Raw genomic sequence first — 24,297 nt, forward strand, 5'->3', positions numbered from 1 at the left:
CTCTAATAGGCAGGACACCACAAACATATCGGAATAGGAAAGAGCAGTCCTGTGACCTGCTCAAGGGAGAACCTCATAGGTGACAATATGAGGACGATCTTGGGAAGGGTAGTAAGGTCGCAGGTCATAAGCCTAGATGGCTGCTCACGCTCGGTGTTTCCTGAAATAATCTGAGTCTGGTGAAGGGAAGAGACATCACCAGTGATCCACTTATGGGTAGTGGATACTGTTAGGAAATCCAGAGATTATTGCAACCCAAAGGTGCAGCGAAAAAATAAAAATTCTCTGATTTCCTTTTCTCAAAATCCGAGTGCTTCGTTTATTTCATAAGAAGGATATGAGACTAGCCTGTTAATCTCGTTAAGAAGATACAATGCTGGACTGATAGTGCTGCTTTTTCAAACGAACACCCTCTATGGTATTCACACGAACGTCTTCTATCCTTCTAGAGTGCTAACTCTCTCAAAGATGGATAGATTATGTGCTCCACAATTTGCAGCTATTAGATTAAATTTTCTCAAAAAATGTACCTTCCACAATTCGTAGAAGGGATATTTATATGTTTCAGTTTTTTGTTTTTCACACAACTCCTTTTAGAAAATTGAGTTGTGTTCATAACCCACTATCACAATCTCACAGATACTCAAATATCTTATGTGATAGAGTCTTTTATCTATAACAGTTACAGATATACTGCAAATCTTTTAAATATTATTATCTCATAATAATAAATAATTAATAATAATAACACTTTATTATTATTAATTATATTAATGATTAATATTAATAATAATAACACTTTATTATTATTAATTAATTAATAATAACACTTTATTATTATCAATTATATTAATGATTAATATTAATAATAATAACACTTTATTATTATTAATTATATTAATAGGTTTTGGGCTTTTAGCTCATTAATATGACATAGCACATCAACAACGTTCTTTTGTGTGTGACCCAATAAGCTCACATTAATTAGCAATAGGCCCAGTTCCATAAGGCCCATAAGTCATAAGTGGCATCTAGCAAGACATTATTACTACCCAACTAATATGAGGATCAATAATCCAATAAAACCTAATAAATAGAATATGCATTAATCCCTTTGTCACACGATATCTAGTTTGAATATAAGTCACAGTCAATGTCAAACTTACAATGTTTAAGCTTATGATTTCTCGATCTCTAAGTAGACTGATAAAATCAAATGATATTGATCACACTATCAATTCATTTGAGCACGGCCATGTATTTTTCAGTCTCACTTATCGAGGGGCTCAGAAGATATCTCTCTCAAAGAGAGGAACAAATTCTATCTTTGTAACGACCCGAAAATCGGACCGCTACTGGCGCTAGGATCCAAATCGGCTTAAGGCCGCCGGGACCCGTAGCAAGCCTGACATGAGACCTTTAAACCTGTTTAATCTCATACATGATCAACAATCATACATAAAAATTAAAACTTTTCTTTCATTCATTCCTCATACACCAAACTCAACCTGTGCATGCACTAAACATAATCATAATCATAAACTTGACCCCTCTGTGGGATCTCATCAATGCCCCAATGGGCGATACATCATAAGTTGAGTTGGTTAAACATAAACGTCAATAGACATTAAGATCATGTATCAACAAGGGATTACAATGAGTTATGGTCAAGCACACTTCTAAACTTCAATATCATTATACATAACATAACTATTTAACTTTACATCATTATACCATCTACCATGTCCACTATCTATCTATTACAAACATAAGACTTTACTCTTCTTAACTTCTCTGTCTAGCCCGTACCTGCAATCCTGGGGGATTAGGGAAAAGGGGTGAGCTACTAGAGCCCAGTGAGCAGAATAATAGGAAACATTAAAATCTCATGCCATCATGTAATGCAACACATCACAACAAATCACATCTCGGATGGTATTGTCACCAATAGTCCTCTACATTCCAAAGTGCCGGGACGTAGAATGGGTACAACCGGTCTTTCTCTTAACATAACATATCATGCATACCAATGTGCCAGGGACGTAGAATGGGTACAACCTGGACTTTCTCTTACATAGTGCCAGGGACGTAGAATGGGTACAACCTGGACTTCCATACCATGTCATGCCATAGCATCATCATACCATATGAGGACTAAAGGATCATTCAATAACCAATCCACATCAACATCATAAATGCAATGCAACATATTCGTGGATTCTAATGCAAACAACCTATTTCATCACATGGCATTCATGATGCATGAACATGCTCAACTGTATAATTCATTTGCTTTAAAAACATAAGATTTATTCTACTCACCTCAGGCTGAAGCTCTACTGACTCAGAAGCAGCTGAACTCACTGCTGGGGTCCTCGGTTCCTCGGGTCCGAACCTATACAGGTGGACTCAAATGAGGGACCAAACAACTAGAACATAACTCTAAAAATATCCCCCAAAAACCCCCTAAAACACCTCAAAACAATCATGCAAAAACATGCAAAGGAAGGCAGAACAGGGCAGGTTCGGCGGCCGAAAGTCCCTCCAGAGCCGAAACCCAGGCAGGTTCGGCGGCCGAAAGTCCCAGATAGAGACGAAAGTCTCTTTTCGGGGGCAACTTCGGCAGCCGAAAGGCCTGCCTCCCCAGCCATGTTCAGCGACCGAAAGTTCCTTCGGCTGCCGAACCTGGTTTCTGCCAAAGGGCAGAAACTTGGCTCCTTTAAGCACATTTGCCTCCAAAACTTCCAATCATGCATTTAGCTCAACCAAAACATGCAAATGTACATACATTGGCTCCTAGGGGCTTCAAACTAACTTAAACCCCAACTACAACACACAACAACAACACAAATCCAACATACATTGCTCAAAACATAACATTAACTCAAAAACCTAACTATGAGCTAAACATGCATTCTACCCCATAGATCTTGCATAAAACTTACTTTAAACATGAAATGAGCTTAAGATCGGCTCTTACCTCTTGAAGATCGAGAGAGAGACGTCCTAAACTCGGAGGTGGGAGATTTTGAGTTCTTGAACCTCAAAGCTCCAAAACTTGCTTTAAACTCGAAAATCTTCAAAACAACGTAAAAACTTGTAAAAATCTTGAAAGACTTGAAGGAAAAAGAACTCAAGGATGGTGAGGAATGGCGGAAGGGCTCACCTTGGCCGAAAATGGGGAGAAAGCTCGCCCATTTCGGCTAAGGGGCTCTTTTATAGTGGCTGGTTAGGCCACATTCGGGAGCCGAATGTGCCCCCGCATGCATGCCATGTTCGGCGGCCGAACTTGAGGTTCGGCGGCCGAACCTGGGCTTCCCTCACTTATGCCTTCGGGGGCCTAAGGCTCACCCGAAAAGCATGCATGTTCGGCGGCCGAACTTTGAGTTTCGGCGGTCGAACCTGAGTTTCCTCCAAGGGTGTTTTTATTCCAAAAACTCATTTCCTCTTTACTTAAAATCATCAAAAACATTAAAACATTTCATGAAAACATGGTTTTTCCCTTCTAGAGGTCTCCGACATCCGAGATTCCACCGGACGGTAGGAATTCCGATACCGGAGTCTAGCCGGGTATTACATTCTCCCCCCCTTAAGAACATTCGTCCCCAAATGTTCCTCAACTAGCACATGCATAGAGTCATCACAACATACACATAACACACATGAAACATACAAGAACTAACCTTAGAAAAGATAAGGGTATTGCTGGAGCATGGACTCCCGTGTCTCCCAAGTGCATTCTTCCAAATTGTGGTGGTTCCAAAGGACTTTCACCATCGGGATTTTCTTGTTTCTCAGCTTTCTGATCTGGGTGTCTATGATCCGCACTGGCTGCTCAACATAGGTGAGATCCTCTTGGATCTCCACATCAGGCTCACTAAGAACCTTGCCCGGATCTGACACAAATTTCCTCAACATTGAAACATGGGAAACCGGATGGATTCTTGCCATTGAAGCAGGCAAATCTAGCTTGTACGACACATTCCCAATCTTCTGCAAGATTTCAAAGGGTCTGATGTATCGTGGGGCTAGTTTACCCTTCTTCCCAAAGCGAACCACTCCCTTCATTGGAGACACCCTGAGCAATACCAGATCCCCCTCCTGAAATTCTACTTGCCGTCTGTGGACGTCTGCATAACTCTTCTGTCTGCTTGCAGCAGTCTTGATTCTCTCTCTGATTATGGGTACCACCCTGCTGGTAATCTCTACTAGCTCAGGCCCTGCCAAGGCCTTTTCTCCAACTTCTTCCCAGCAAACAGGTGACCTGCACTTCCTTCCATATAAGGCTTCATATGGAGCCATCCCGATGCTAGCATGATGGCTGTTATTGTAGGCAAACTCCACCAAAGGTAGATGCTGCCTCCAAGAACCGCCAAAGTCCAGCACACACATTCTGAGCATATCCTCGATAGTCTGGATGGTCCTTTCGGACTGTCCGTCCGTCTGGGGGTGGAAGGCAGTACTGAAATCCAACCTGGTACCCATGGCATTCTGCAGACTCCGCCAAAACCTGGAGGTGAACTGGGGCCCTCTATCAAACACTATTGAAACAGGAACCCCATGCAGCCTGACGATCTCATCCACATATACCTGCGCCAACTTGTCCACAGAGTAGCCACTCCTGACAGGAATGAAGTGAGCAGATTTGGTGAGTCTGTCCACAATCACCCATATGGAGTCCACTCTGTTGGACGCTGCCGGTAACCCCACTACGAAGTCCATAGCTATATTCTCCCATTTCCACTCTGGAATAGGTAGCGGGTTAAGCATTCCAGCCGGCTTCTGATGTTCCAGCTTCACCCTCTGACATACTTTGTAGGCGGACACAAACTGTGCCACTTCTTTCTTCATCGCTGGCCACCAATAAACCTTCTTCAAATCTTGATACATCTTGGTGGCTCCGGGGTGAACGCTGTATCTTGCATTATGAGCCTCCCTCATAATGTCTCCTTTTAGCCCTATGTCATCTGGTACACAAAGTCTGCTCCCATAGCGGAGGATCCCCTTACTGTCAAATCTGAACTCACTGTCCTTGCCTGACTGAACAGTCCTGGCAATCTTCACTAACTCTGGGTCCTCATGCTGTTTCTGAGCCACTTGCTCCAGAAACACAGGTGTCACTCTCATCTGGGCCACTAAAGCACCTGTACCAGACAACTCCATCTATAGACCTTCATCAATGAGCTTGTAAAACTCCTTCACCACTGGTCTCCTCTCTGCCGTGATGTGGGATAGACTGCCTAGTAACTTCCGGCTTAGGGCGTCTGCCACGACATTCACCTTACCCGGATGATACTGAATCTTGCAATCATAGTCACTCAGCAGCTCTACCCATCTCCTCTGTCTCAAGTTCAAATCTCTTTGACTCAGGATGTACTGTAGGCTCTTATGATCTGTAAAGATCTCACATTTTACCCCATAGAGGTAGTGCCTCCACATCTTGAGTGCAAAGATTACTGCTGCCATCTCAAGGTCATGTGTGGGGTAATTCAACTCATGCTTCTTCAGCTGCCTAGAAGCATAAGCAATCACCCTCTCATTCTGCATCAGCACACAACCCAGTCCCACACGGGACGCATCACAAAAGACTGTAAAGTCCTCATCACTAGATGGCAGAGCTAAAACTGGTGCTGAAGTCAACCTTTTCTTAAGCTCTTCAAAACTCTCTTCGCACTGGTCGGTCCACAGAAACTTCTGATTCTTCCTGGTTAGTCTGGTCAGAGGAGCTGCTATTTTCGAGAAGTCCTGAATGAACCTCCTGTAGTAACCTACCAAACCCAAGAAACTCCTGATCTCCGTCACTGAAGTGGGTCTAGGCCAGTTAGCCACAGTTTCTGTCTTCTTGGGGTCCACCTCAATCCCATTCTCTGACACTACATGCCCCAAGAACGAAATGCTCCTCAGCCAGAACTCACATTTAGAGAACTTGGCATACAAGCCATGTTCCCTCAAGGTCTGCAAGACCAACCGCAGATGATGGGCATGTTCCTCTGCATTCCTGGAATACACTAAGATATCATCTATGAAGACAATAATGAAGTGATCCAGGTACTGGCTAAACACTCTGTTCATGAGATCCATGAATGCTGCAGGGGCGTTGGTTAACCCGAACGGCATTACAAGGAACTCAAAATGCCCATATCTGGTCCTGAAAGCTGTCTTTGGCACATCTTCATCTCTGATCCTCAGCTGATGGTACCCAGATCTCAGATCTATTTTGGAGAAACAACCTGCTCCGGCTAGCTGGTCGAATAGATCGTCGATCCTTGGCAAAGGGTACTTGTTCTTGGTAGTGACTTTGTTCAACTGCCTGTAGTCGATACAAAGCCTAAGGGATCCATCCTTCTTTCTCACAAACAAAACTGGTGCACCCCAGGGCGAGGTACTCGGTCGGATGAAGCCCTTGTCTACCAGCTCTTGCAACTGTTCTTTCAATTCCTTCAACTCCGCTGGAGCCATCCTGTAGGGAGGGATAGAGATCGGTCGGGTTCTAGGCATCAATTCTATCTCGAACTCTATCTCCCTAGCAGGTGGTAAACCTGGCAACTCGTCTGGGAAGACGTCTAGAAACTCTCTAACCACTGGCACCGAGGCGGGCTCTCTAACCTGACTGCTAAGCTCTCTCACATGAGCCAAATACCCCTGACATCCCTTCCTAAGCAACCTACGAGCCTGAAGAGCTGATATCAAACCTCTAGGTGTACCCCTCCTGTCTCCCCTGAAGACAACCTCTGACCCATCCTGAACTCTGAACCTGACTACCTTGTCCCTGCAGTCCAAGGTAGCACCATGGGTAGATAGCCAGTCCATCCCTAGAATGACGTCAAAATCTGTCAAGTCTAGAACCACAAGGTCGGCGGACAAGCATCTTCCCTCAACAAACACAGGACTACACTGGCAGACTGACTCTGCCACTGATGGATCACATTTGGGTCCACTGACCCAGAGAGGACACTCTAACTCAGAGATCATCAACCCCAACCTCTGAACGGCTCTCGGAGCAATAAAAGAATGAGATGCACCAGGGTCCATCAAGGCATACACATCTGAACAACCAATGACTAAATTACCTGCCACCACGGTGTTAGATGCATCTGCCTCCTGCTGAGTCATTGTGAAGATCCGTGCTGGAGCTGATGGACCTTCACCTTTGAAACCTGCTGAAGAAGAGGCTGCCCCTCTCCTTCTGCCTCTGCCACTGGCTTGAGTCATGGCTGGAGCTGCTGGCTGAGCCACACTACCAGAAGCTGTCTGCTGAGACTGTGCTCCAAAAGCTGCCCTAGGACACTCCCGAGCCATGTGTCCCTCTTGCCCGCATCGGAAGCAGGCTGTTGTCCCAGCCCGACAAACTCCCCTGTGTAGCCTACCACACTTTGCACAAACTGCATTATCCGCGCCAGAGCTTGAGCCACTCCCTAGTCCCAGACTAGACTTGACCTTATTCCAAAACTTGTTCTTCTTGGGCTTCCTAGTGGTGTTACTCCACTTTTTGCTACCTGAAGCTGCTGCACTGAAAGAAGAAGAGCCTGGGGTCTTAGAACCAGAAGGCTGTGCCACTGACTGCTTAACTGTTCCCTGAACGATGGCACTGGCCTCCATTTTCCGGGCCATATCCACTATGGCGTGAAAGCTCTCCCTATCTGCTGACTGGATCAAGGAGGAATATCTAGAGTGGAGTTTCATGATATACCTCCTTGACCTTTTCTGGTTTGAGTTAAGATTCTGCCCTGCAAATGGCAACAGCTCCAAGAATCTGTCTGTGAACTCCTCTACACCCATCTCATCAGTCTGCCTCAACTGCTCAAACTCTATCATCTTCAGCTCCCTTGAACTATCTGGGAAAGCCCATCCTGCAAACTCGTTTGCAAACTCCTCCCAAGACATGCTGTCTACTCTGGGGTTCACATAGTTCTTAAACCACTCTCGTACCTTCTTGCACTTAAGCGTGAACCCAGCCATCTGAATGGCTCTACTGTCATCAGCCCCAATCTCATCCGTGATCACCTTAACCCTTTCCAGATACACAAATGGGTCATCCCCTTTTTTATACTGGGGAGCACCCAACTTCATGTAGTCTGTCATCTTGACCTTGCTCCCACTGGCTGAGCTAGGTCTAGGAGGTTGAGTAGCTGGGGCTGCTGGTTCTGCTGGAGGAGGAGGTGGGGCAACATTTTCTGAGGTAGGGTTTGGATAGTAAGGTGGGGGTGGATACATTGGGTATTGTGAATATGGTGGGTAGTAGGGTGGGTATGGCATCTGTGTGGGATAAGGGGTGAAGCTAGGGTAATCCGACGTACCTCCCATCGAATACCCGGGATTTTGTGAGAAGTGTGGGTAGTGGGGTGGCTGAACAAATCCCGAGGCCTGAGTGCCTCCTTGGGACTCTCCCATTCCCTCTTCTGACATGCTAACTCCCAAACTGCCATCCCTCCTCTGCTCTACATCCATATCATCCCCCATGCCTTCTGACATTCCTCCCTGAACTGTTCCTCTGACTGATCTGCTTCTACCCAGATCCAGAGACCTTCTAGGGTCTCTTACTGCTCTATCTCTGTTAGACCTACTAGACATTGCCCTAGGCAATGTAGGAGGACGGGCACTCATGCCCTCATCCTCAGGTGGCACTCCAGTCAATCTTGCTGATCGACGAGTTCCCCTCATCCTGTTTTTTGAAAGGCAGCACATAACAAGCAAACATTAGCATCATATGGTTCATGTGGGCACACATGAACCCTCATCACATACATATCATTCATATCATAGCATTAATGCACATGTATAAAATCATGGCATTTCACATCATCAAACAAGACAGGACTCCACATCCTATCCTAGTGGACATGATCTTCCTATTGTGCTTGACCTTCTATAACCTCTATGAGCCCGACACTCTAGGTCCGACCATATGAACCTAGGGCTCTGATACCATTCTGTAAGGACCCGAAAATCGGACCGCTACTGGCGCTAGGATCCAAATCGGCTTAAGGCCGCCGGGACCCGTAGCAAGCCTGACATGAGACCTTTAAACCTGTTTAATCTCATACATGATCAACAATCATACATAAAAATTAAAACTTTTCTTTCATTCATTCCTCATACACCAAACTCAACCTGTGCATGCACTAAACATAATCATAATCATAAACTTGACCCCTCTGTGGGATCTCATCAATGCCCCAATGGGCGATACATCATAAGTTGAGTTGGTTAAACATAAACGTCAATAGACATTAAGATCATGTATCAACAAGGGATTACAATGAGTTATGGTCAAGCACACTTCTAAACTTCAATATCATTATACATAACATAACTATTTAACTTTACATCATTATACCATATACCATGTCCACTATCTATCTATTACAAACATAAGACTTTACTCTTCTTGACTTCTCTGTCTAGCCCGTACCTGCAATCCTGTGGGATTAGGAAAAAGGGGTGAGCTACTAGAGCCCAGTGAGCAGAATAATAGGAAACATTAAAATCTCATGCCATCATGTAATGCAACACATCACAACAAATCACATCTCGGATGGTATTGTCACCAATAGTCCTCTACATTCCAAAGTGCCGGGACGTAGAATGGGTACAACCGGTCTTTCTCTTAACATAACATATCATGCATACCAATGTGCCAGGGACGTAGAATGGGTACAACCTGGACTTTCTCTTACATAGTGCCAGGGACGTAGAATGGGTACAACTTGGACTTCCATACCATGTCATGCCGTAGCATCATCATACCATATGAGGACTAAAGGATCATTCAATAACCAATCCACATCAACATCATAAATGCAATGCAACATATTCGTGGATTCTAATGCAAACAACCTATTTCATCACATGGCATTCATGATGCATGAACATGCTCAACTGTATAATTCATTTGCTTTAAAAACATAAGATTTATTCTACTCACCTCAGGCTGAAGCTCTACTGACTCAGAAGCGGCTGAACTCACAGCTGGGGTCCTCGGTTCCTCGGGTCCGAACCTATACAGGTGGACTCAAATGAGGGACCAAACAACTAGAACATAACTATAAAAATATCCCCCAAAAACCCCCTAAAACACCTCAAAACAATCATGCAAAAACATGCAAAGGAAGGCAGAACAGGGCAGGTTCGGCGGCCGAAAGTCCCTCCAGAGCCGAAACCCAGGCAGGTTCGGCGGCACCTTCGGCGGCCGAAAGTCCCAGACAGAGACGAAAGTCTCTTTTCGGGGGCAACTTCGGCAGCCAAAAGGCCTGCCTCCCCAGCCATGTTCGGCGGCCGAAAGTTCCTTCGGCTGCCGAACCTGGTTTCTGCCAAAGGGCAGAAACTTGGCTCCTTTAAGCACATTTGCCTTCAAAACTTCCAATCATGCATTTAGCTCAACCAAAACATGCAAATGTACATACATTGGCTCCTAGGGGCTTCAAACTAACTTAAACCCCAACTACAACACACAACAACAACACAAATCCAACATACATTGCTCAAAACATAACATTAACTTAAAAACCTAACTATGAGCTAAACATGCATTCTACCCCATAGATCTTGCATAAAACTTACTTTAAACATGAAATGAGCTTAAGATCGGCTCTTACCTCTTGAAGATCGAGAGAGAGACGTCCTAAACTCGGAGGTGGGAGATTTTGAGTTCTTGAACCTCAAAGCTCCAAAACTTGCTTTAAACTCGAAAATCTTCAAAACAACGTAAAAACTTGTGAAAATCTTGAAAGACTTGAAGGAAAGAACTCAAGGATGGTGAGGAATGGCGGAAGGGCTCACCTTGGCCGAAAATGGGGAGAAAGCTCGCCCATTTCGGCTAAGGGGCTCTTTTATAGTGGCTGGTTAGGCCACATTCGGGAGCCAAACGTGCCCTCGCATGCATGCCATGTTCGGCGGCCGAACCTGGGCTTCCCTCACTTATGCCTTCGGGGGCCTAAGGCTCACCCGAAAAGCATGCATGTTCGGCGGCCAAACTTTGAGTTTCGGCGGCCGAACCTGAGTTTCCTCCAAGGGTGTTTTTATTCCAAAAACTCATTTCCTCTTTACTTAAAATCATCAAAAACATTAAAACATTTCATGAAAACATGGTTTTTCCCTTCTAGAGGTCTCCGACATCCGAGATTCCACCGGACGGTAGGAATTCCGATACCGGAGTCTAGCCGGGTATTACAATCTTGATTGTTCAATATCCTCTATATAATTTCTATCATGTTCAATCATAACCTTTATGATTGTCCGATTAAAGACAATGTTTGGTTATGTCAAAACATAATAGTTCTTATGTTGGAAACTATGACAATCTCAAGTCAAAGGATTAAGACATAATTACTTTGAGATTTACTTATGACAATGACCCATGTAGTGATCTCAATGCGGGTCCATCCAATACTTTGTTCTCTAACAAGTATCTATGATTATTGAATTATATCAACATATACATAATCATCTTATGATTATCAATCAATAATCATACTAGTTATATTTTATTATTATCAATATAATAAAAAGTAACTAGGGATATTAATTATTATTATATAACATGCAAACAAATAATAATGATAATAAAACCTCTTTTATTAATAACCAAAACGACATACAAAAAGGTCCAAGACAATGGCCTAGGGCAAATACACTAACAGATACTACAGCTCCAGAGTTACAGATACCCAGGTGCTGAGCAATGATATCAGGAGTGAGATAAACTCGCTAACCATTAACAAAACTGACCAGGTGGGAGGGAGAGTGACGAGTGAAGGTGTGTAGGTTTGCATAAAACTCCCTAACAAGCATAGGGTGAGTGTCTGAGGGAGTGATCAGGAGATGCTCCCAACCCTGGACAATAAAAGGCTGTAGAAGTCCATGAGAACGAAATAACTGAACGATGTTAGCATGAACAGTTCTCCCAGGATGAACAAATCTGAGAGAAAAATACTGAAAATCAGGATCCTCCTCTCTGACTATAGGAATTCAAAGGGTGGAGATGCAGAAGGGTCTGGGGAGGGTCTGGAGAGGGAGACCTAGGAGCATCGGCTTGCCTACTAGACTGACCTCTAAAATATGGATGTCTACGAGCTGTTTGTTTTCTTCCCATTCTTAAACAGACAATAGCTAAAGAGACATATGAAAAAAAAATGACAAACAAGAAATAGCTAATCCATAAGCACAGTACCACAAAAGCCAACCCATAAACAACACAGTACCACAAAGGCCAACTAATAAGCAACACAATTCCACATAACAACAAAATATTTATTATTGCATCGTACCCATAACCAACATCAAAAGTAATCCCAAAATAAACTAAATTTTGATTGCATCATAATTTGCATTAAAAAATATCTGCAAAGCAAAAACAAACATAACATAAAAAAAATTAAAAAAAAGTTTATATATATAAAGAAAGCAACAAAAAAAATTACCCAATAAATTTTATATTGCCCATATTAAAAATTTCATAAAAAAAATTACCCAATAAATTTTATATTCTCCATCCTGAATAAGGCAAAAGTATATATGGTATAGGAGGATGAGCTTCTAATGTCTTTTTTTTTTTTTTTTTTGCATTTGATAATGGATTTTGACAGACTGTTCAAAACTTGCATATTCGATGATGAGTCTTAACAGGCTGTTCAAACCTTGAATTATATCAACAATTTTGTACTAGCTATTGTTGGAAATAATATTTGTTCCAATAGATCAATTTTTAAAAAGATTATAACGTTACACTAAAAATATCAAAAATATGATACATACAATAATCAATTACTACCTACTAGGTATAATTAACGATCAGTGCTAATACTTACAAGCGATAACTATTAGTTATATCTAATATTTAAACTAAGGTAGATTCTTAATTTAAGATATGGGTGAAATTAGTGATGGGTTTATAGAGAAAATAACTTTTTCAAAATTTAGATCTTTTAAGTATGAATCATGTAAGTGCTTAGATCTATTTTGATTGTCGTGCATATATAAAAATAAGTTAGTATTTATTAATGAAGAGCGTATTATCTAAAGGAAGAGCCACCTGAATTTTAAAAATAGATTAAAGTTGATAACATAGTGATATCTTTAAAATTGTCTATACTCTTATTTTAGTGTCCAATATAAGAGAATTTAAGTTGATTTGATTAAAGGTTTCGTGAGTGCAACAGGCTTAATTCTATCAAATTAAGAGAAAAATAAGTAAAGTCAAATATGATAAACAAAAAGAATTAAAAGATTCAATTGGATAATTTCTATCTTTATAGAATTAGATGATTTTCGCTTAAGAGTCCAAAAAGATTTTCTTAATTCCAGTTGTATTTATAGGATAAAGGTGCACTAGCTATGTATTTATTATAATTAAATCAAACCTTTTTTTTCCAAGAATCTTTACTCTTATAGGAGAAGTATGTAATATTAAAGCTCGAAGCAATATAATAGCAAATAATTTTTTTTTTCTTGTTTTTATACATTAAAAATATATAAAAATATTTAAAGGTAATTTACAGCTATGTCCCTGAATTTTAGCAAAATCTACAAGTTAGTTTTTGTTTAAAATTTGTATAATAATTAAGTTCTTAAATTTTAAATCTATTAAACCAATTGGTCATTCTGTCAAAAACATGATCAATTTACCCTTAATTATTTTTTAATGACAATAAAATCCTTATACAATTTGTTGTTATGGCTCTCTATCTAAATCTCCCATTAAGGCTGTCGAATGGTGTTGGATTGATGACCACCAAAGGGAGATCACAATGGTGATGGTACAGATCTGAATAGCAAATTCACAATCTTTATCCATCCAAAGATAATCTTATCAATTTTAGTTCCTGAGAGAGAAGATTTTATTAGATTTAAAAAAAAATTAATTTTCTCAGTTCTTGATATGGTTACTATTGTTGAAACACAAGGAAAAAAGATGCTGATACACAAGAAATTGTGGCAAATGCAATGAATATGCCAATCAAATGAAAGAGAAGATAAGGCTTTGATTTGTTTGGTCTGGCCAGTAATGATGATCATACTTCTAAATATTAATTAAAGAAAGTTAGAAGTGAACTATTATTATTATAAAGTAAACAAAGAAAATGTCCTTTATTAACTGATTTCAGTTCTACCAATTGTATCAAACACAACATGAACTGAACACATAAGCAACATATTAATAAAAGTATTATAACTTTATATCAGTTGTAATTGATGACAAGAAGCACAAGAGCTCTGACGAAATTAAGAGCTTCAACATTGAGCTGCATCTCCGGAATTTTGCTCATCTTCTCATTTGTTGCAACCCTTCAATGAAGTATGGGACTCCATGTAAGGGACAGCCTGCAAGTAATTGCTTGTATGTACTGCTCCTTCTAAAGGAACAGGGCTAATTGTTTCTTCAGGAGGGTTCCATACGAGCAAGTGTTGATTCCACGATGAGAAAAATAGCTCGCCCTTCCTTGAAAATCCTAATGGCAGAGACATCTCCAAACATTCTGGGTATGCTACGGTAAATAATTTAGTCCAAGACTCATCAACTCCATATTCAAGCAATACCCACAACTCCACATGATGATTAGTAGACAGAGACAAAGCAACATGCTCATTCAAGCAAAGAATTGTCCGCCAAAAATGAGAACTGAAAGCATCTGGTAGAGCTGTTGTTTTGATAACCTCATTGCTCAAGTCGAAAGAAACAATTAAATCTCGACTATGGTCTCTCTCTTTTGCGCACCAATGAAATGTACCATTTGCACCCGTATGAGCTCTATGATCATAATTATACTCAGAGTAGCCATTTTCGTACTTATAACGAGGCAACTCCCAAGAATTCAGAGAGACATCAAGTTTTCTCCAAGTATCATCCCTCAGACTATAGATCTCCGCCAGGTAATCACATTGGTTATCATGAGTCAAATACTCAAAAATCCTGAGTACTTTGTAATCACATGTTGTGGAGTCAAATCCAAATTCTACAATTTCCAATGAAAAAGGTTCAGGAGGAGGAGGAGGATGTGAAAGATTGGATTGAGGTAGCATCTTAGTTTCAGAAGTAGTTGGGTTCCATAGAACAATATTACTCTCGTAGTTGTAAACATCATCCCATAACCCAGGGCTTTTTGCTTTTTCAGGTTAAAATAAAAAAATATTTCTCAATCCCTGGTTCGGAAAAAATATTTTCCGAAACCAGGGTAAAAAGAACCTCTACCGCACTTTAAAAGTGCGGTAGAGCTTACCGCACTTTTAAAGTGCGGTAAGTAAAGAATAAATTAAAAAAAAAAATATTAAATGCATTACCGCACCTTAAAGGTGCGGTAATGCATGAGTGCGGCGGTTGCCGCACTCAATTTTGTTTTAATTATAAATTTAATTTTTATTTAATTAATTATTATATTTTATTAATTTAATTTATATAATTATATATTAAATTTATAAAATATAATTATAAAAATTATATTAATATTAATATTAATATTAATTAATTTAAGTTATTTGTAATATAATATTATATTTATTAATTTATTTTATTAATTTATATAATTTAATTAATTATATATTAAATTTATATAAATATAATTATAAAAATTATATTAATATTAATTAATTTAAATTATTTATAATATAATACTATATCTATCATATTTATCACTTTATTTTATTAATTTATATAATTTAATTAATACTAAAAATATATATAAATGTATTAATATAATTTATTTTATTAATTATATTTATCAATGCAGAAATTATAAAAAATTAAATAAAAAAATATTTTTTTTCTTTGAAACGGGGTTGGGAATTCGAACCTGAGATCACTCAGATTTACTCGAATGCACTTACCACCAGGCTAAGCCTGTGAGTGCTAAAAAAATACATTTAAATATGTAAAAGCAGTGAAATATAATAAAAATAAGTTAATATATATATAAATGATAAAATAAAAAATTTTATTAAAAAATAATATTAAGGATGATTAAATCTCTTTCCGTCCTATATAGACATTTTTTTTAAAATATTGAGTTCTATATGACTGGCGTTTATCATTTATATAGTCACTCTTCAATATTAATATTTGTAAATTTATAAAAATATTAAAAATCAATATTTATTGATTATTTTGAGAGGAATATAAGAGAATAAAAAAAATTATGAGAAAAAATATGAAATAAAATAAATTTTAATTTTTTATAATTTTTATAATTTACAAATATTTATATTAAATATTTATAAATTAATTATAATAAAAATAATAAAAGTAGAATGATAAATATGAAAAATATAATTTTTTATTGTAAATAAATTAAAATGATTAATATTTATAATAATATTAATATAATTTTTATAATTATATTTTATAAATTTAATATATAATTATATAAATTAAATTAATAAAATATAATAATTAATTAAATAAAAATTAAATTTATAATTAAAACAAAATTGAGTGCGGCAAATGCCGCACTCATGCATTACCGCACCTTTAAGGTGCGGTAATGCATTTAATTTTTTTTTTTTTTAATTTATTCTTTACTTACCGCACTTTAAACGTGCGGTAAGCTCTACCGCACTTTTAAAGTGCGGTAGAGGTTCTTTTCACCCTGGTTTCGGAAAATATTTTTTTCTAACCAGGGATTGAGAAATATATTTTTTTTTAACCTGAAAAAGCAAAAAGCCCCATAACCCAAGCAAATTCTCAAAGAAATATCCATCACGGAGGCAAATTACGCCATTACAGCAAGAACCCACGATGTCAACGAAAGAGCAATTTTCCATTATATCATGAGGATATGGAATTTCTTGTGGGGGAGACATGTCAAATGTATCATTGCAAAGAAAAGAAAAAGCCGCCAAATATTCAAACCTATAATCATCATATTTGACAAGGATTTGGGAATTGGTTGTAGAATCAGAACAAGAGAGTAGGTTTTTATATACAAAATTAGGATCAGAAAAGAGAGCACACCAAGATCTGCAAACGCACCTGAATCTAACAACACTTCTAACGGGTAATTTGAACAAGATGTTGAACACCAAATGCTTGGGAAAATAATCAACAGCCATGGTAGATATTGGTTTTGTTGATGAGAGTCCTAAGCAAAATAGCTGAAAAATTGAAGGACAGAGCACACTTCCCACAAGTAGAGAGATTTGTAAAAGGATAGAGCCTCAAATCCACCTAAAACAGAGGCTTGCACATAAGATCCCCAGTTTTGAGAGCGAGAGCGAGAGAGGAAGGAATGGAGAGGATGTTCGGAAGGGCTTATGAAATTGAAGAGGAGGGAGATGAACTCTTAGCCACCACCACCGTGTTTGATTCAATTTCAATTCCTAAAATTTTGTGTAATTCAATTAGAATTCAATTCTACTTGTATGGGATTAGTTACAACTAACACTAATTCCTTTAAATTTTGACGAAATTTAAAATGAATTCAACATGTTTTATAAATTAAAATGCCCCTAATAAATTTTTTCCCCAATTATTTTTTATTTTATTAGTTAATTAAATAAATAACTGAAAATTAATAAATTATTAAAAAGATATATTTATTTTGAAACAGTTTTATAAATTATTCTACTATTGTACATGTGGTGATACAGGTGACGGTCTTGAAACAGTTTTTTATTTTGAATAAGAAAAGATATATTTATTTAATTGTCCAACAAGAATATATTTATCCATGTGGGTACAGCTGGATACTCTTGAAATTATTTTTCATTTTGAGTAAGACAAAAGTATATTTAGTTTTCACTAGGACTTGATAGACCGTTCAAAAACTTACACTATATTAATTTCCCTCTTTATTATTTAATTTTTTCGATTTGCATGCTGATAAAGTTGCGAAGTGACTGGACCTGCTCTTTTACATTCCATCACATCATCGGATTAGACCATCCTCTAGTGGATCCGCGCGTGGAGTCAGTCCAGCTTGCCTTAGCCACGAGCTGGAGTACGCGATATTGAACCGGTCTGCTTTAGGGAATTCTCATTGATTTTGGGTTTAGATTCTTCTCTAAGATCCGACCTCACCCTGGTTATAAAAAACCCGACGGTTATCAAGTGTCTTATTACCTCTTCAGTAGTTATTCCATGAGCAATGAGGGATAAATCTCCAGGTCCTTATTATGATCGTACAACCTTAGAGATGCTTCTGTCAAAACGTCATTTTTCTGCCTTTACTTTTTTCAAATTCAAACTCTCTAGACTCTTCCTCTCGCTATGTGCTCTATACTTTATTTCTCTCTTCTTCTGTAAAATTTCTTCGAGATACGTCTTCTATTCTTTAATAGTTGCCCCAATCTTCTTGATATTGCAAATCTGAAGTCCAGTATCTGCTTCCCTTACCAACTTCTTTTCTCAAAAATATCTAGATACCTCCATTTATCGTGTTAGAACTCCCCACCGCAATGAGAAGATCATTCTTACCGTTCCTCCACTGCCGAATTTGATTGACCCCAACGGAATTGCAGTTTGGTCTTTTCTTATCAAGTAGCGTTATTTTAGTTTAACATTTATTTGATATAATAATTAAATAATTTAATTTTATAACATATATAATCATTTTAATTATTTAATTTAAAAATAAAATAAAAATTAATAAAATTTAACAGCTTGATAATAATTTTCATTGTTATTAATTTGGACTATTAATAAAATAATAATTTCATTTTTTAATAATAATAATAATTATTATTATTATATTAATTATATTAATCATAGAATTCAACCAAATACTATGTAAATAAAAATATGTAGATTTATTATTATATTAATTATATTAATCATAGAATTCAACCAAATACTATGTAAATTTAAACTATTAGCTTTCAAAATTGATGTGTGCTCAGAAGACATGATCCTCCTAATGTAGACCCAGCAGAACACAAAAACATATATACCAAGAAGGGTTGTTGAGAAGACAAACATGAAGAAGAATCGATAATTTCTCTGCATCAGAAAATTTTCCTTTAGACACATTATCCACAAATTAACAAGGAAAGATATTGGGTGACGATCAAATTTACTGCAACAATTGTCAACCCCATACCAGAAACATGTTTCTGATAATATGTGAACAAAGTCTCATATAATATATTAATATTGATCCAGTTTTTAAACATCTATTGGTCACACGATGTGGATAATATTTGAGACCAAATCAATCAAGCTTGTGTCCACGCAATTATCATCCTCTGTTTGGAACAGAAAAGAGTGAAATTCATCAGGAATGATGAAAAAGAAGAGAAGAAAAGACACAACCCAAATTAATACCTCACACTCAGAGGATAATATTATTTAGTACTAGTCACTAACAATTGAGCTTGGCAATAGTAAACAACTCTAAACAAGGGATCACTTACCAGCCCAATACATTGTCCAACCCAAGGACAGTGATGGTCAAATCGTTCTACGCAGTTATTGCATATTGAACAGTGTGAACAGCGAGGAGGTCTGTAAAGCATGCAAGTATCACAATACTTGATCTTCACAACTGCTCCATTGACCTCTACCTCCTTAATGCGTGGCAAACGTAACTGTGGAGTTTGTCCAGCACCAACATCTGCAGTTCCATCAAAGCCTTCTGGTTCTGGAGGATGTGCATTGCGGGGAATTATGCCAGGATCTCGTCCAGAGGTTAGGAGGAGAAGAACTAAATCCTGAGACATCATACATGTTAGAGTTCAATTTAATTGAAACTCAACACTATCTTTAAAATTCCATATGCAAAACAATCCTAGCATATTTAAAATTCCACCACCAGCCTAGCGGCCCTAGCCTGCATAAAAAATAAACACACTGAGGACATATTTGAAACTTTTCAGCAGACTGTCACGTATAAGAAGAAGAGGTATAGGAATAGAGCTGGATAAGTGTTGTATTTTGGAGGGAAAAGCTGTTGAAGGCAGTTATACTGTTGAGATAGTTAAAGGCAGTTATTTTCCATTAGCCTTCTTTCTTTTGGTGAGAATATATGCAGCCATATCATGCATGCCAATAACTGAAGAAAGTAATAGTTGCAAAATGCATTACAAATATCCACAGCTCAAAAAGCACACCAATCAGAAGAGCCTCTAACTGGGAAAAAAAGACTACCATGGTTGACCATAAAAATGGTCCCATGCTTAAAATATTTAAAGAGAGTGTTGCTAAGGTTTAGGCAAATAATGATCTCATCCCCTAAAAGGTTCACCCATCTCAGAAGCACGCTTCAACACTTGGGCTAACTCCTGCAAACAATACTCTTCCTCTAACACCACTCACAGATCATAACAATTAGTTCAATAACTTCCATGTTCATGTACACAGCTAGATATGCAAATCTTTAGCCAATCCCACTGCTGACCACCCATTTAAATTATGCACTAATTTCTGTAAGGGAAATTTACAAAGGCTTTCCTCTTAAGGAGCACTGTACCCAACCCCTAAGAATCTCTTTTCCTCTATCTTTATTGGGCTGAATGTACTGAGGTGAAGATGTGATTGGTTCGCAGTGAACTTAAGCTGATACACCAATGTAACAACAGCCCTATTCTGGATCTAATAAAATTCCATCCCAGTATCAGGGAAGATCTGGACAGCTGTCACATGAACAGGCAAATAAAATCTCATTGGAAAATAGTGCATGCTCTAGCAATAGCCAGGCAATCCTGCTGCTATATAGCATGAGAAAAAGCAAATACAAAGCGAAGTTTACAGAAAGTCAAAAGATCTAAAGGGACCATTCTACTTTGAGTTTTATTAAAAAATCCAGACCTGCTACTCAGAGCAACGTCTACTAATTTTATGTATAAGAAAAATCATTATGTGATTTAAGGATCTCAAAAATTTTTTTTTAAAAAAACAATGTATTTAAACAAGAGAGAGAGAGATCACATATACAGTGAATACAACAGCAACAGCCATTATTGATATTCCCAAGTGATCAGAAAAATCATCCATCAGTCTTCTAGCGACAAAGATGCAGCGAGCTATTGTCGGGAATAATATCTGTTCCAATGGATCAATTTTTAAAAAGATTATATAAAAAATATGATACATACAATAAATCAATTACTACCTAACGATCAGTGCCAACACTTACTATCTAATATTTAAACTAAGGTAGATTCTTAATTTAAGATATGGCTGAAATTAGTAATGGATTTATAGAGAAAATAACTTTTCCAAAGTTTACATCTTTTAAGTATAAATTATGTAAGTGCTTAGATCTATTTTGATTGCCTTGCATATATAAAAATAAGTTAGGATTTATTAATGAAGAGCGTATTATCTAAAGAAGAGCCACCTGAATTTTAAAAATGGATTAAAGTTGATAACATAGTGATATCTTGAAAAATTGTCTATACTCTTATTTTAGTGTCCAATATAAGAGAATTTAAGTTGATTTGATTAAAGGTTTAGTGAGTGCAACATGCTTAATTCTATCAAATTAAGAGAAAAATAAGTAAAGTCAAATACGATAAACAAAAAGTATTAAAAGATTCAATTGGACAATTTCTATCTTTTTAGAATTAGATGATTTTCACTTAAGAGTCCAAAAAGATTTTCTTAAGAGTCCACAAAGAAGAAAATGTCCTTTATTAACTGATTTCAGTTCTACCAATTGTATCAAACACAACATGAACTGAATACATAAGCAACATATTAATAAAAGTATTATAACTTTATATCAGTTGTAATTGATGAGAAGAAGCACAAGAGCTCTGATGAAATTAAGAGCTTCAACATTGAGCTGCATCTCCAGAATTTTGCTCCTCTTCTAATTTGTTGCAACCCTTCAATGAAGTATGGGACTCCATGTAAGGGACAGCCTGCAAGCAATTGCTTGCATATACTGCTCCTTCTAAAGGAACAGGGCTAATTGTTTCTTCAGGAGGGTTCCATACGAGCAAGTGTTCATTCCACGATGAGAAAAATAGCTCGCCCTTCCTTGAAAATCCTAATGGCAGGGACATCTCCAAATATTCTGGGCATGCTACAGTAAATAATTTAGTCCAAGACTCTTCAACTCCATATTCAAGCAATACCCACAACTCCACATGATGATTAGTAGACAGAGACAAAGCAACATGCTCATTCAAGCAAAGAATTGTCCGCCAAAAATAGCGAGAACTGAAAGCATCTGGTAGAGCAGTTGTTTTGATAATCTCATTGCTCAAGTCGAAAGAAACAATTAAATCTCTACTATGGTCTCTCTCTTTTGCGCACCAATGAAATGTACCATTTGCACCCGTATGAGCTCTATGATCATAATTATAATCAGAGTCGCCATTTTGGAACTTATAACTAGGCAACACCCAATAATTCAGAGAGACATCAAGTTTTCTCCAAGTATCATCCCTCAGACTATAGATCTCCGCCAGGTAATCACGTTGGTTATCATGAGTCAAATACTCAAAAATCCTGAGTACTTTGTAATCACATGTTGTGGAGTCAAATCCAAATTCTACAATTTCCAATGAAAAAGGTTCAGGAGGAGGGGGAGGATGTGAAAGATTGGATTGAGGTAGTATCTTAGTTTCAGAAGTAGTTGGGTTCCATAGAACAATATTACTCTCGTAGTCGTAAACATCATCCCATAACCGAAGCAAATCCTCAAAGAAATATCCATCACGGAGGCAAATTACACCATTACAGCAAGAACCCACGATGTCAACGAAAGAGCATTTTTCCATTATATCATGAGGATATGGAATTTCTTGTGGGGGAGACATGTCAAATGTATCATTGCAAAGAAAAGAAAAAGCCAAATAATATTCAAACCTATAATCATCATATTTGACAAGGATTTGGGAATTGGTTGTAGAATCAGAACAAGAGAGTAGGTTTTTATATACAAAATTAGGATCAGAAAAGAGAGCACACCAAGATCTGCAAACGCACCTGAATCTAACAACACTTCTAACGGGTAATTTGAACAAGATGTTGAACACCAAATGCTTGGGAAAATAATCAACAGCCATGGTAGATATTGGTTTTGTTGATGAGAGTCCTAAGCAAAATAGCTGAAAAATTGAAGGACAGAGCACACTTCCCACAAGTAGAGAGATTTGTAAAAGGATAGAGCCTCAAATCCACCTAAAACAGAGGGTTGCACATAAGATCCCCAGTTTTGAGAGCGAGAGAGAGAGAGGAAGGAATGGAGAGGATGATCGGAAAGGCGTATGAAATTGAAGAGGAGGGAGATGAACTCTTAGCCACCACCACCGTGTTTGATTCAATTTCAATTCCTAAAATTTTGTGTAATTCAATTAGAATTCAATTCTACTTGTATGGGATTGGTTATAACTAACACTAATTCCTTTAAATTTTGATGAAATTTAAAATGAATTCAACATGTTTTATAAATGAAAATGCCCCTAATCAATTTTTTCCCCAATTATTTTTTATTTTATTAGTTAATTAAATAAATATCTGAAAATTAAAAAATTATTAAAAATATCAATAATTACAAAATAAATATTTATACTTTTTAATTTATATTTTTAATATATTATATTAGTAAATTTGTAGATAAAATTTGAATAATTTTTTATTTTATTTTATAATTAATATAATATTAAATAATAAAATTTATTTTAATGTTTGATGAACTATGGACTATTAAGGAGTTTGAATGGTGATATATAAATTAAATTGAATTTATTTACAAAACTAATTAAATTATGTATTATGAATGAAAATGATTTTAATTCAAATAAATTATTGAACAACTCTAGTTTGGGATTCGAAGAAATTAAAGTCATCGTATCAAATTAGTGGAAAATTATAGTCAGATGGGAGCATAGCCATATTAGACTGACATAGGAAATATAACTTCCTCTATTGTACTCTATTCATATCCCAATTGTCCATTTGGTGGTACAGGTGGACGGTTTTAAAACTGTTTTTCATTTTGAGTAAAACAATAGAGCCTTTGATGGTTTTGTTTTTTTTTTTCACATTTGATGATAGCTCATGACAGGCCTTAAATATTTATATTATATTAATAATTTTGCACAAGTTATTATTGAAAATAATATTTATTTCAATAAATATAATTTTTAAATTTATATAATTTAATTTTTTTCATTAGAATTTAAATAAATTGAGTAAAATTTATTTGATATAATAATTAAATAATTTAATTTTATAAAATATATGATCATTTTAATTATTTAATTTAAAAATAAAATAAAATTTAATAAAATTTAATTTTATTAAAACGTTCTTATCGTTTCTTTCCGTCAATGAAATAGTCCCTCCTCACCGTTTCTTTCCGTCAACGAAATAGTCACTTCCTACATTTTCAAAAATCTATTAAAACGTTTTTATCTTTT

At 37.1% G+C, this 24,297-nt stretch overlaps 3 protein-coding genes across 4 annotated transcripts; all 3 read right to left on the reverse strand.

Annotated features, from left to right (window-relative positions):
* Positions 1-14,268: 14,268 nt before the first annotated feature.
* On the reverse strand, positions 14,269-17,040 carry LOC122723472 (F-box/kelch-repeat protein At3g06240-like). Its single transcript, XM_043955624.1, has 3 exons — positions 16,961-17,040; positions 16,636-16,840; positions 14,269-15,018 (listed from the first exon to the last, which is right to left on the reverse strand). Exons 1-3 carry the CDS (start codon positions 17,038-17,040, stop codon positions 14,269-14,271), a joined length of 1,035 nt encoding a protein of 344 aa, XP_043811559.1.
* A 1,759-nt stretch (positions 17,041-18,799) lies between these two features.
* Positions 18,800-22,985, reverse strand: LOC122723517 (probable protein S-acyltransferase 7). 2 transcript variants are annotated; one of them, XM_043955847.1, is made up of 4 exons: positions 22,862-22,985; positions 20,852-20,965; positions 19,339-19,635; positions 18,800-18,839 (listed from the first exon to the last, which is right to left on the reverse strand). In XM_043955847.1, exons 2-4 carry the CDS (start codon positions 20,915-20,917, stop codon positions 18,822-18,824), a joined length of 381 nt encoding a protein of 126 aa, XP_043811782.1. In that variant the 5' UTR covers positions 20,918-20,965; positions 22,862-22,985; the 3' UTR covers positions 18,800-18,821. The 2 variants fall into 2 exon arrangements, with proteins under 2 accessions (XP_043811782.1, XP_043811781.1); XM_043955846.1 differs by lacking the exon at positions 18,800-18,839 and adding an exon at positions 19,050-19,170.
* Positions 21,700-22,941, reverse strand: LOC122723473 (F-box/kelch-repeat protein At3g23880-like). Its single transcript, XM_043955625.1, has one exon. The coding sequence runs from the start codon at positions 22,939-22,941 to the stop codon at positions 21,700-21,702; it is 1,242 nt and encodes a 413-aa protein (XP_043811560.1).
* Positions 22,986-24,297: the final 1,312 nt, after the last annotated feature.

This window comes from Manihot esculenta, chromosome 4 (assembly GCF_001659605.2).
Source record: "Manihot esculenta cultivar AM560-2 chromosome 4, M.esculenta_v8, whole genome shotgun sequence".
Classification (NCBI taxonomy): Eukaryota; Viridiplantae; Streptophyta; class Magnoliopsida; order Malpighiales; family Euphorbiaceae; genus Manihot; species Manihot esculenta.

Excerpts from the sequence above, each read along its gene's own strand:
- LOC122723472 (XM_043955624.1), bottom strand. The coding sequence starts at position 17,040 with ATGGCTGTTGATTATTTTCCCAAGCATTTGGTGTTCAACATCTTGTTC. Across the intron at positions 16,841-16,960 it reads AGAAGTGTTGTTAGATTCAG|GTTTGAATATTTGGCGGCTT; the intron begins GTGCGTTTGCAG and ends TGATGATTATAG. Across the intron at positions 15,019-16,635 it reads GGGGCTTTTTGCTTTTTCAG|ATGCTACCTCAATCCAATCT; the intron begins GTTAAAAAAAAA and ends TCTGAAACTAAG.
- LOC122723473 (XM_043955625.1), bottom strand. The coding sequence starts at position 22,941 with ATGGCTGTTGATTATTTTCCCAAGCATTTGGTGTTCAACATCTTGTTC.
- LOC122723517 (XM_043955846.1), bottom strand. The coding sequence starts at position 20,917 with ATGGATGATTTTTCTGATCACTTGGGAATATCAATAATGGCTGTTGCT. Across the intron at positions 19,636-20,851 it reads CTGTTGTATTCACTGTATAT|GATTTAGTTCTTCTCCTCCT; the intron begins GTGATCTCTCTC and ends ATGATGTCTCAG. Across the intron at positions 19,171-19,338 it reads TTGGACAATGTATTGGGCTG|AGGATGATAATTGCGTGGAC; the intron begins GTAAGTGATCCC and ends TGTTCCAAACAG.